Source organism: Castanea sativa, chromosome 4, assembly GCF_040712315.1.
Source record: "Castanea sativa cultivar Marrone di Chiusa Pesio chromosome 4, ASM4071231v1".
NCBI classification, from domain to species: Eukaryota; Viridiplantae; Streptophyta; class Magnoliopsida; order Fagales; family Fagaceae; genus Castanea; species Castanea sativa.
The window spans coordinates 10,584,636-10,597,293 of record NC_134016.1 but is presented as its reverse complement, the minus strand read 5'-3'; the positions used below and the strand labels follow the sequence as shown (position 1 = coordinate 10,597,293).

Here is a 12,658-nt window from a genome sequence, read left to right as displayed (position 1 = left end):
CTTCCCACGTTGAAATAATTGAAAGAGAGGGAGAGAGATTGATTTCACTCAATGATTTTTGCATTGAAAAGAAAATCCCGACTTTACATTGCTGGTATCTTTTTGTTTTTTGGATTTTTTTTTGTTTTTTTTGTTTAAAGTTATAAAAAAATGTAAACGCATTAGAAATTTGCCTCATCCTCGGCAAATTTCAATAAATACCTCAAAATTGAAGGCTTAAGATCATCTTTTACTTCGGCTTTGGTTTCAAAAACACCCTTCATTATTCGTGTGTAAAGCCTTTCAAGCTGTGGAATGCTGTAGCTAGCGGTATGCTTCACGAGAAGCAGCTTGACAGACTCCACTTGGTTTGAAATATCACCATCAGACACTACTACATCTTCAGATCCACTCCCATCAGCATGACCAGAAGCTTCTCCAGAAGTTTCATGCTGATTACCTTCAGCAGATGAGGTTTCTGGTCTTTCGGGATTTTCATCATTTGTCTCAGGTTCCTGGGATGACTTTGGCAGTTGTGAATCTTGATGCCGTGACTTATCTTCTACTGTCGAAGCTGATTGTCACCAAGTTCAATATCAAGATATTAAGTTTTCTATCTGATTCTAAAAGAATTTAAACATGAGAAATTCAGAAGTTCAGATAAGAAACCAGAAAAAGATCACTCTGGCAATGGGCATGTTGTGTGCGGTGGGTGTGTGTGAGAGAAAAAAATTAAAAATAAAAAGGAAGAAAAAATAAAAAAGAAACTAGAGTGATGCTGTGATGGTAAGTACTACAGTAGGCCTTTAATTTTTTATGCATCCCCTCTCAGGTCAGTGATGTACCAGAGCTTGATCCCTAAGATGGATTTTACAACACAAAAACAATTTAGAGGGAGTTGAAATCTGTATGCATCTGTGCTAACTCCAGGGAAATTTGGTGAGGTTGTAGGAATTAAATACAATTTAGACTTGTTCCATCTATGCATCTCTTTCATGATACTAACAAAATTGATTTTAAAAAGTGATGCTAATAAATATAGTAATCTCTAATGTACCAATGTATGAAAAAGAAATATGAAATGAGAATCACAACTTAATAAATATACAATCTCTAATGGACCAATGAACTCTAGCCAAGTGGTGCCTCCTCCCCTTATAAACAAGGGTAGAAAGTAAGGTCATAGGTTGAAAATCCACCAAATGCATGTATAAACTTACCGATAATAAGAAGAAAAATCTCAATCAGGTCACATGCAGTTTTAGTTGAAGTTCTGTTACTTGAAAATCAAAACTAAATCAAAATCTAGGTCAAAGATTTATACGAGTTTTTACAAGGGACTTATTTCTCACTGCCCATTTTATTTGAAAGTGTGTTCCAGTTGTGGATGATTTTTGAAAATTTTAAACTGCCCAATTTCTTCTATTGCCTATTCCCCAGTGCATATATATGAGCCTTTTTAGAAGACAGTTGCAAAATGATACCTAGTAAAGGAAGATATTGCGTTATTGGTTTTTTGTTCTTACAGATTAGTTAGAACCATTAACAGAAACCTTGGTCCTTGTTACAACCAGGCAAGGTATCTGCTATTTTAGCAGTGATTTCACTGAGGCATGGCATTAAAAGCATAACTACTACAAAGGTTTTAATACCTGCATGTGCAGCATCAGCATTCTTCTTTGGCCGTTTCAGTGCCTCATAACTTTGATCTAGATTAACCTCTGGTTGGACATTACGAAGTCGTGCACTCACTCTGGTAACAGTTCCCAGCTGCACAACAGGGTTAGATGGGAAAGTAGAACCTGCCATATCATCTGGCAAATGCATAGGACCACCTTGGGCAGCAATCTTGTCACAGTATGCAACCAATGCAGGGTCCATTTGTGATAGCATCCCATGCACCTGAGGGGGAAACAAAACAAAGGAGCAAATTTATGACATGTGACTGAGCACCCACAACTCAAAAGCAATGAAAAAATAAACTTACTGCATCTCGAAGTTCATAAGCTCTACTAACAATCCTAGCGCCATTATAATCATCTCTGTTGTAAGCCTAAACTAGGGACAGCAGAATACATCAAATTGCCATATGATAAAAATTGTAAGACAAACATCAAAATGTAATCACAATAACTGTTTGAGTTGATCTTTGTGCAACATGTTCTTAAGGAACTCAGAAGCATAAAAATGCAGTAATCAAGTCACAAAATAAGTTTATAGCACGCTGTTTGTTTGGTTGAACTTCAGATATTCAAGGCAGTTACATGTAATGACTATTTTTTAAAATATCCCTTAATTAATGATGTATTTAGGCTTTCTAAATCAATATTCTTTGGTAGGTATTTTTATGAAGAGAATGTGTCATTTGAGATCGGTGCTTGTGTAACTCAGCAATATATATATTTTCAATTTTGTTTTTAATTTAGCCATATATGATAATATGAATATACACAAAGGTGTTTTGAGGTCTAACATAAGAACTTCCCTGTGTTAGGTTATAACTCAATCAAGGAAGTGTATGAGTTATGACAGGGAGAATAGGAAAATATTTTGGAGCGAATCCTAATATCATATATGTGCAGGCTGTAAGCTAGTGCTAAAATATTTTGGTGCTTCAACTGGCCTGTACAATTTCCTATTACAACAATATACAGCATCTAAACTTCTAAACATTGTCCTGGTCACTATGAGACATTTCAACAAATATTTAGTTACATGCAAAAACCATAGCAAAAAACACGCACCTTTGCATTGGAAACAATGAGATCTACTTCTTGCGCGAATGTTGAACATGTAACATACTGCCCTGAATCAACACGTTGAAGCAGAGTAGACATGTCCAGAGGGTTCTGGATAATTGAACGGTAGTTTGGAGCATCCTCATCCAAGACTGGAAAATGGAAGGCGCTAAACCGTTTATCATACAAAACCCTGCAGACACACGAACAAAAAATATATAAGGGAAAAATTAAATAGAAGACTTCTGATAAAATGGTATGACAAATTTAAATAGGATAGGAGCTCATATGTGTTGAAGTGGGCTGAAATATCCCATACTATTAATTCGATAAGAACACAAAGTTAAAAACCAACATAATTGTGCACTGTTCATCATTATATTTATTGGATAAGGACACAGTGTTAAAAAAAACGTCTTGCCCCATAATCTGACACAAAATGCAGCTAACGACAACACCAAGAAATGCAGTGATATCAACTAAAGAAATATACCAATCTTTATGGAGTGGACTAGGGGTAGAAAGTACTATCTTACCGGTTGCAAACATCTCTTAGGCACATTCGCAATCGGCGAAGGGCATGCTGCTCAGCTTCTACCTTGGCTTTTAACTCAGAGATCTTTGGACCACTTGCCACTTTTGGTGCCTTAGGAAGTTCAGTGAGGGAGGCCGACTTGGGCAATTTTTTTGCTGTGTCCTCTGACAAGACTGACAGAACAGCTTCAATTAAGCGGTCAAAGAACAAAGATCTGTCTTCAGCAGATGGTTCACTGACCTGGTACCTGACCCCCAAAAAATAATAATAATAATAAACATGAGTATAAAATTAACTTCTATGATAAAATTGACTTCACAGATTTTAAGTTCAATGCATCAGGTTTAGCAAATATTAACATTAGCCAAAAACACTCAATTGAGTAAAAACCGCCATGCATGTCTAGTAAGCTTTTAAAAATATGCATCAAAAGAATCAGAAATGACAGAGTCGGAATCTGCAATATAAGAGGACTATTAAAAGAATTGAAATCCATGATTTTTTACCATGACAATCACCAACATTTAAAATAAGTACCAGAAGAGTTACAAATATCAGTATTTGCAAAGAGCTTTCAAAAAACAAAGGAATGCGTACACATAACGGAGAGAAAATATTGAAGAAGGCACGTCTTCAATTTCAGCAAGTGGAACAGAGGATGTTCCAAGTAATAATATAGGTAAGTCAGAAGGCAATTCTTCCAGCAAAGTCTGCAGGACAGCCCTGAGCTGCTCATGTGCCTGCAATATCAAGTCTATTAAAATTAGACAGCAGAAGAGCAACACAGAGTATATCAAGGATTTTTGAAGCACATTATAAGAATAAAAATGAATTTTGAGCATGCAAAATTGCTTATTTAGCACATAATTCACATCAGATTTGCAAAAAAATCACTCACATTCTCCCACCAAAGGTTGAACTGAGGTAAATAGAGTATTGATGGTGTTGTTCTCCTTGCTTCACCGAATATATGTACCAGTGCCTCCTCTGGGGTCTTTGCACTAGGATCTGAAAGAAGAGATGGAAGTCCTAGAGAATGAACAGGAAATTTCTCCATTTCATGTAAAATTGCTGGCCCAATATGATCCTGTTAAACTAAAGCAGTAAGTATATTTAGTTTACAGTTCACATAGTGGCAATTTATCATATTCAATAAGTTCCATGATATTTACCAGCCCAGTACCTTCACCACCATAAAGTAGAAGTCGAGGCCTGTAGACAAGAGGAATAGCAGAACCATAGGAGAGCATAGAAAGCTTGGTCAACTCTGATGAAACTGCAATTGGAGGGAATATATCTGATATAGTATTCATAGCATTCTGAAGATGCCTTTGTAGACATGGTGCAACTACTGAAGACAGCGGCCTAGAGTGCACAACAGCTCCTCGGTGAGCAGCTGGGGTAATTGTTGACATGGCTTCAACAAAGTGATACTTCTCAACCTTTACTGAATCAACATCAATCACAAATTTGTCATCACTTGTGTAAACCTGAGGATATTTTTCACGAAAAGCACGAATGGCAGCTTCAGTGCACAGAGCTTTTAAATCAGCACCACAGTAGCCTACACAACTAGCTGCAAGTTCCAATTTTAGTTCCTTTGAAGGAGGATGTTTCCATTTGCGAGTGTGAATGTCCAAAATTTCAGCACGTGCCTCACATCCAGGCAAAGGAAAATTAAATTCACGATCAAATCGACCAGGGCGTCGCAAGGCTCCATCAATGGCATCAATCCTGTTGGTTGCTCCAATTAAAACAACTTGTCCACGAGAATCAAGACCATCCATTAAAGCAAGCAATGTAGATACAATAGAATTATGAATTTGCTCTTGTTTGCTAGATCTCACAGGAGCGAGTCCATCTATTTCATCAAAAAAGATGATGGAAGGCTGATTCCTTTGTGCTTCCTCAAAAAGTAGTTTCAATTGTCTTTCAGCCTCACCAACCCATTTGCTTAGAACATCAGCTCCCTTACGCATGTAAAAACTCACTTTCTGGCCGGCCTTTGACGCAGCACAGGCTAATGCTCTGGCAATTAACGTTTTCCCAGTGCCAGGAGGACCACATAACAATACTCCTCTTGGTGGGGTGATGTGATAACTTGCAAAGAAATCTGGATATAATAATGGAAAGAAAACCATTTCCTTCAAAGCATCAATATATTCAGAAAGTCCACCAATATCATTAAAACTAACACTCTCATCAACCTGTAAAGGTTGAATGTCTGCCCCTCCCTTTGAGCTCGGCCCAGCAGTTTGAATCCCAGAAGTCAATGTAGTAAAAGCATCACCCTGATGACCCCAACCAGATGCAGCAATATTCAATCCCCATGCTGTTGTCCCATGCATCTCTAGTCCCCCAAGAAGCCAAGGAGGCCCGGATCTGCTCCCACCTCTCCCCCAGGGAATTGCAGGGCCTTGGTCAAGCTCATCCACAAGAAGCGAATCATCAGAATCTTCAGCTCTCGACATACGATGACGCTTATGAACTCTTGATCCACCCTTCCTTACATCCCTACCAACCTTAGTCCCCATTCCTTGGTGTAATACTCTTCGAGGAGATCTAGGTCTTGGCTTACCTTCTTCCATAGACAGCCGTCGTACTTCTGCACGATTTCGGAGATCGTATCTCCTCCTTCCCTCTTGTTCTTCTTCACCCTCTTCATCATCACCATCATCATCTCCTTCATCTTCACCGTCGTCCTCATCTTCACCCTCACCTTCATTTTGACCATCATCTGCGTCATTATCGTCAACGTCATTCCCATTTTCCATGTCATCTTCACCTGCCTTCTCTTCTGAAGTACCTTGCTCATCATCAGACTCTAACTCCAACCGTTCTCTTGCCATTGATTTAGAACGACGAGGGCGCAGTCCTTCACGCCTAGGTGCGGGTTTAGTATCCACAATCTTCCTACGCTTGGGAGATGATAAGTCGTCGTGACTCATACTATTGTCAACCCGGTTCCTCAAATGTCGAAATGTGGGTCTCTGAAACAAAACAGTGCAACTTTAGTCCCAAAAAGAGAATTTTGTATGGTACCATTATATTGTTGAAGATAAAAACCCTAGCATAGCCAAGCTAATAACTAACTTCCACAAAAAATTGCATGTTGGTAGAGTAATAGATCTCACCATTAAGTCTTCATCCTCTGTTCCAGAACTATCTGTGTAATCCTCGAGATTAACAGAAACCCTTCTCTTTCTTGTGGAACGCCTAAGGTTGGTTGCGACTGACTGCAAATATAAGAACCAAAAACATATATGAGAATATGAAAATGCTTGAAAAATCTATGGAAAGGGACCACTGTTTTGACCTAATTTGCTACAACAAAAGAGGACATATTTCTGGCAAAAGCGTAAAAGATGATACATCACAAAATCAAGGACTGCTAACCATTAAAATTATGTCTCTCTAACTACATACTACTATCTGCTATCAAATAATTATATAAGCAAAAGCAATTATATCTCCATGACCATATGAGGAAAATTCTGAATATTACATAAACTCATGCTATCGTTGTGTTGAACCTCCATGAAAGGATTTTAGTTATAATAGAAGCAAGAAAGTTAATAATATAACGTTCATCAAAAAAAAAAAAAGTTAATAATATAACTTTTGACTTTTGGTGCATTAACAATGCCTGTGTTTTCCAACTTCATGTGTTATCAACAGGACTTACAGCACATAATTTGAAAGTACGAACATGAAACTCCATCACAAAAAATCGCAAATTTACACCACACAAGAATTAACAGAAATTTCCGATGCAGTTTTCTCTTCTTCTTCTTTTAATTTTCTTTTTTATTTATTTTTATCATTAAGATATTAACAGTTTCTAATGACACTACTGGCTAAGACTATCACATTGCAATTCATCAAGTTGTCTCTTAAAAACGAGTGATGCATAACCAAAAACTAAAGAACACTAAAAGAAGAAGAAGATGAATTATACTTTTCATCTCTGAAATTTGGTGTTTTTAGTCCCTCAAATTTAAAAAGTTAGGATTTTGTCCCTCCATCCATTTTTTTGGTTTATGTGATTAACAGGCTGCTGAGGCACTCTATTTTTTAGGACTTAATAAGGTACCAAAATCAAACCAACCCCTTAGAGGGACAAAATTGTTGCCCTTTTGAAATTTCGGTGACTAAAGTTGAATTTTTACCCCAACTTCATGGACCAAACGTACCCTAAAAAAAAGAAAGCTTCACTATATACTTTGTACACAATAATTCCGATATTTTACCAAAATGCTCTAACGAACTTCCTCCTTCCACAATAACAGAATGGAGGATGTTGTCATGAGTTCAAGACGCACTAGCATTTCGCCAATAAACTCAAGCTGTAACACTCCGTTTGTTTTGATGTAAAACCTTATGTGAAGATACTTTTCTACGTTTTCATGTGTTTTGTGGGTATCAGGAAAAAAAAAAAAAAAAAAAAAAAAAAAAAAAAAAGGGGTCAAAGGAAAACTATCTCTTGACTTCCCATATATCTAGAAAAACAACTTTATCTCACCCCAACCTAAATAAGGGAAGTCAAAAGTTAAGGGTATGTTTGGTAACTGTTTTTTCCCCCTTATTTTCTGTTTTCAAAAACAATTTTCTATTTTTGAGACTAAAAACTTGTTTGGTAAACCAAAATAACAGAAAACAAAAATTGTTCTCAAAACTCAATTTATGAAGAAAACTGAAAACATGCGAATGGTTGTTTTCAGTTTCTAATTTTCAAAAGTCAATGAATATATGTATTTAATTTAGTACATATTTTAGTATTTTATATTTTGTTTCTTCAAAAAACAATCTTTTTAATTTCAACTAACCAAACATGTTCTTTATTTAAAAAATACAAGAAAATTGTTAACAAGTTTTTGAAAATAGAAAACAAAAATTATTACCAAACATCCCCTAATTTTCCCAACTAATTTCAAGGTTGCTACCAAACATGAGAAAACGAGATGCTAATGTGCATGTAATTTAAATTTGAACTCTAGATGGAAACACTAGGAGTAGTGCCAATTGAGCTAAATAAAAACAACAAATACAAAAGGGCTTAGAAAAATCGAGAATCAAGAATGAAGAAATAAATGGAAGCACTGACATCTTTATTGGGAGTGCGAACACAGAGCATTTTGGCAATCTGAGAAGCGGCAGTCCTGGTCTTGCTCTTGGTCTTCTGCTTCCTGATGTTCCCTGTATAGTACAAATACGCTCTCCCGTACATCTTCGGCCTTCTCCGCAGCCTATCGCTCGTTCGCACCGGCATCGCCATCCCCTCCCCCGCCGCACCGCCGCCCTCTCCATCCCTTCCTCCTCCTCCTCCTGATTTCTTCGAGTGCATACCAATTCCAATTTTCCAACCCCCAAACCCAACAACAACAACAAAAACCACCAAAAATCCTAGCTCCACTCTGCAACTGTATATAACTGTAAAATTAACGGTCAATTGCAGAAATTAACAGGAAAAAACTGCATGCAGCGTAATATTCGTGAAGGGGGAGGGGTATAAATGGAAATGTGAGTTTTTTTTTTTTTTTTGTTATGAAAGCGCGAATGAATTTTAAGCTTTAGCTGAGTTGATGATATTCTGAAAAATCATTTGCAGAAAAAAAATTTGATGATCGTGAAAGAGGAAGGAGATGGAGGGTGGAGATTTACCTGATCAGAGACACACAGAGAGATCTAACGGTTGAGATTTGCAGAGAGAGAGAGCTAAAACCCTTTGGGAGAGTGTGAGAGAGAGAGAGAGAGAGGGGTGGAGGTATATAAAAAACCTAAAGAGAGAGAGAGAGAGAAAGTCGAAGGTTTGGGTTTGGGTTTGGGTTTGGGTTTGGGTAATTGGGTGACTCAGTTCTGACTCGGGGGTGAGTCACGAGTTCCGAGTTCGAAGTTCGAGGAAAGGAAAAATGGGACCCCTTATTAGGCCCCTTGAAATGCTTGAAGTCTCTCTTCTCTTCTCTGCCTTTGCCTTGTTTTGAGCGCCACGTGTGTTATAATATGTTTTTTAGCGTGTTTGCGTGTTTGGCAGTGACATTGCGTTACGGTATCCAGCGAATGAATGCTTGCCACGTTGGATGAAGAGCGTTTTAGCTGTGTTGGGAGTTCTATTTATGCTGATGTGGCAGATTATCGTTGGGCTTGTTTTGCTCCGCCCAATACATAGCTGTTTATATATATATATATATATATATATATATATATATATATTTTGGACTATATTTGTTGATATTGGTGCCTTCTCTCTAATAATATTTTTAATTTTTTTTATACAAAATAAAGTCAAATGTACCCAAATATTTAAAAATAAATTACAATTTAATCATGTGTATTTGACCAAAATATATGTTGCCTACTTGTTATTTAAAATTTGACATTTTACCTACCTAAGGTTTAATCGAAATTTAAATGGTTTATATGTGGTTTCAAATCTCATGATAAATGTGTTTGATGGATTTTTTTTTTTTTTTGTCTTATTTGATCTTGAATTTTTAAGTTTTTTGTGTTTTTGGAGGAGAGAGACATAAAGTGGAGCAAAATTACATATTTAGTCATGTTTTTAACAAGCATGTTACGGGACTCTAACTAAGCTAATCTCAGGTGGATAAAATGTCAAGTTTTAAACCACATGTAGATAACTTAAATTTTGGTCAAACTACAAGTGAGTAATCTGTAATTTGCCCGATATTTAAATAGAATAGATGCACACAATCACAATAAAATATTTAACATTCTTTTTGAAATAATATGTATTACTACTTATAATTAAAATTTTCTTATTCCTTAATTTATATTTTTAGAGTATTTGTTATCTTGAAAAAATAAGATCGTACTCCACACAAATATCTTTTCTTTTTATTTTTTAAAGTGTACACAATCTTAATGAATTTATGTGTGTAACCTATGAATTATTGGTAAATATAATATTTATTTATTTATTTTGAAGAATAGTGTATTATATTTCAAAACTAAATATTTATTATCAGTTAATAAAAGCCTTTTTTAATCTATGCTATTAAAATAATAAAAAGAGTCTTTTATTTGCAGTTGCCTAATGTGGGGGGACAAGGATCCAAATGGCTGACGAAGTGTATATGGAAGTAAACCTCGAGAAACATAGGTGGGTTGTTTTTGGAAAGTATACACTTAACTCATACTTAGGCTGAACAACCATAATTGGCGAGGATGCTGAGGACACCTGCCTAACCTCAGAAGGTTGAGGAACGGAGTCAAAGGGAGCATGACACAATCTGAGAGGAGACAAAGGTAATGTAGTGTTGAACATAGAAGAGAAGAAAAATGAAGGATAAGGTGATCATCCCCTTCACATTAAATGCACTGCAACCACTTAGCTGGCCACATTAATGGAGAAATGACCATAAATAGTATTCCCACAGCTAATGCCCTAGTGTACAAACTAGTAAGATCTTGATGAGACAAGTATCAAGGAAGTTTGATCATGACCCTCCAAATATAAGGTCCAGATGCATCTTTACTAAGTTATATAAAGCCAAGAAGCAGCTGGATCAAGAGAGAGGTCTAGGGAGAGGAGTCCAAATATTCTGTCTCACTTTTCCTGCTCCAGTCTATACTCTACCAATAAAAACTTGCCACGCTCACCTAATTAATTAAATACTATTATTAATTAATAATGGTAGCATTAATAAGTCAATAATAATAGTATTTAATTACTTAGGTGAACACGTGACAAGTTTTTATTGGTAGAGTATAGAGTGGAGCAGGAAAAGTGGGACAGAAGATTTGGACTCTAGGGAGAGAGAGAGAGAAATCATCCAATTGTAACGTCATCCTCGAACTAAACCTGAGATCGAACACTTAGCCATTTCTAAGTTATTTCCAGTTGAATACTACACATAGTTTTGATAGGACCTTTACTTTTTATTTTATAACGGGTACTTAAAGGTTGACCTTATATCCCATTTCTAAAAATTAATTGTGTGAGCAAATAGTAATTGGATGAAAAGCAATCATATTTTTCTAATTCATTTTTGCCTGCTACACCTGGCTAGAAGTCTAGATCTATGTCATGAAATACAAAATTTATATACAAATTCTGGGGTTGCTAGCATTTTAAATTTTATTGGAGAACTTATACTAATATTTTAAGTTTATCTTTTTACAAAAGCAATACAAACGTATTATCAAACTGAAGTTTCAGTATTCTCTCAAATTTATTTTTGAAGTTTCGGTAATTATTGGAATTGTAATATGTAGGATATAGGTTAAGAAAATTATTCAAACAGTGATATATATTAAAGTTAGTTTGATATTGCAAGAAAGAATGTCAATTTTACACTTTTTATTATTATTTTATTTTTATAATCAGTCAATGAGAGAGAGAGAGAGTCAATTTTACACTATATATATTTTTTATTTTATAATCAGTCAATTTAACACTATTAGCCAAGAGAGAGAGAGAGATAGAGAGAGAGTCAATTTTACACTATATTTTTTATTTTATAATAAGTCAATTTAACACTATTAGCCAAGAGAGAGAGAGAGAGAGAGAGAGTCAATTTTACACTACAAGCCACAAGATGTGTGATGTTCGAATGACAATGTTATAGTTTTGAGTTTTGACAATAATATATGACACCCATGGTAGAGGCATATAGCTTGTGCCATGATAAGATTACATGACTTCTGTCTCAATGTGATGTACATATACCTTGTATGCGAACTACTCATAATTGCCATGCATTAAAAAATTTGAAGCCTTGAGAGGTTGGGTTGAGTCTTTAAATTATATTAGGCACTTCACATGTACTCAAAAAACTCTTAAGAAAATAAGGAAAGTTTCAAATTTTACAATAATGCATTTAGAGAGAGAGAGAGAGAGAGAGAGAGAGAGAGAGAGAGAGAGAGAGAGAGAGAGAGAGAGAGAGAGAGAGAGAGAGAGAAGATAACACAAAAGGAGGAAGTCTCTCTCCCCCACCCCCAAACCCTTTTTTTAATAAGGGTTTTACTAACGTATGCCCTAAGGACATACATTATTAAACTATTAAAACATTTTTTTTTATTATGGAAAAATGAAAAAAAAAAAAACGATCAACTATTTTGACAACCTTTTTAATTCTCCATAATTTTTTTTAAAAAATGAATAATTAATATATATATATATATATATATATATATATGCCCTTAGGGTATACATTATTAAACCATTCTGAGAATATTTTTTATTTATGGAAAAATGAAAAAAAAAATGATTAACTGTTTTGACAGCTTTTTCAATTTCTCATAAAATTTTTCCTAAAATGAATAATTAATATATGATTAATATATATGCTCTATAAGCATACATTAACCGGAACATTTTTATAATAGTATTGACTATTGACATTAGATTCTTCTCATTCTCCCTATGAAATATGCAAATTGCTTA

General features: G+C 35.4%; 1 protein-coding gene across 2 annotated transcripts; it reads right to left on the bottom strand.

Annotated features, from left to right (window-relative positions):
• Nucleotides 1-42: 42 nt before the first annotated feature.
• On the bottom strand, nt 43-9,049 carry LOC142630881 (ATPase family AAA domain-containing protein At1g05910). Of its 2 annotated transcripts, none has more exons than XM_075804936.1 (11): nt 8,914-9,049; nt 8,357-8,682; nt 6,387-6,488; nt 4,425-6,242; nt 4,151-4,339; nt 3,850-3,992; nt 3,254-3,499; nt 2,724-2,910; nt 1,967-2,032; nt 1,632-1,881; nt 43-553 (listed from the first exon to the last, which is right to left on the bottom strand). In XM_075804936.1, exons 2-11 carry the CDS (start codon nt 8,594-8,596, stop codon nt 162-164), a joined length of 3,633 nt encoding a protein of 1,210 aa, XP_075661051.1. In that variant the 5' UTR covers nt 8,597-8,682; nt 8,914-9,049; the 3' UTR covers nt 43-161. The 2 variants fall into 2 exon arrangements, with proteins under 2 accessions (XP_075661051.1, XP_075661052.1); XM_075804937.1 differs by having other exon boundaries at nt 8,357-8,672; nt 8,914-8,985.
• Nucleotides 9,050-12,658: the final 3,609 nt, after the last annotated feature.

Coding starts and splice junctions, on each gene's coding strand:
- LOC142630881 (XM_075804936.1), bottom strand. CDS start 8,596: ATGCACTCGAAGAAATCAGGAGGAGGAGGAGGAAGGGATGGAGAGGGC. Junction 6,243..6,386: donor CAGAGGATGAAGACTTAATG/GTGAGATCTATT, acceptor GTTTTGTTTCAG/AGACCCACATTTCGACATTT. Junction 4,340..4,424: donor GTGGTGAAGGTACTGGGCTG/GTAAATATCATG, acceptor TTAGTTTAACAG/GATCATATTGGGCCAGCAAT.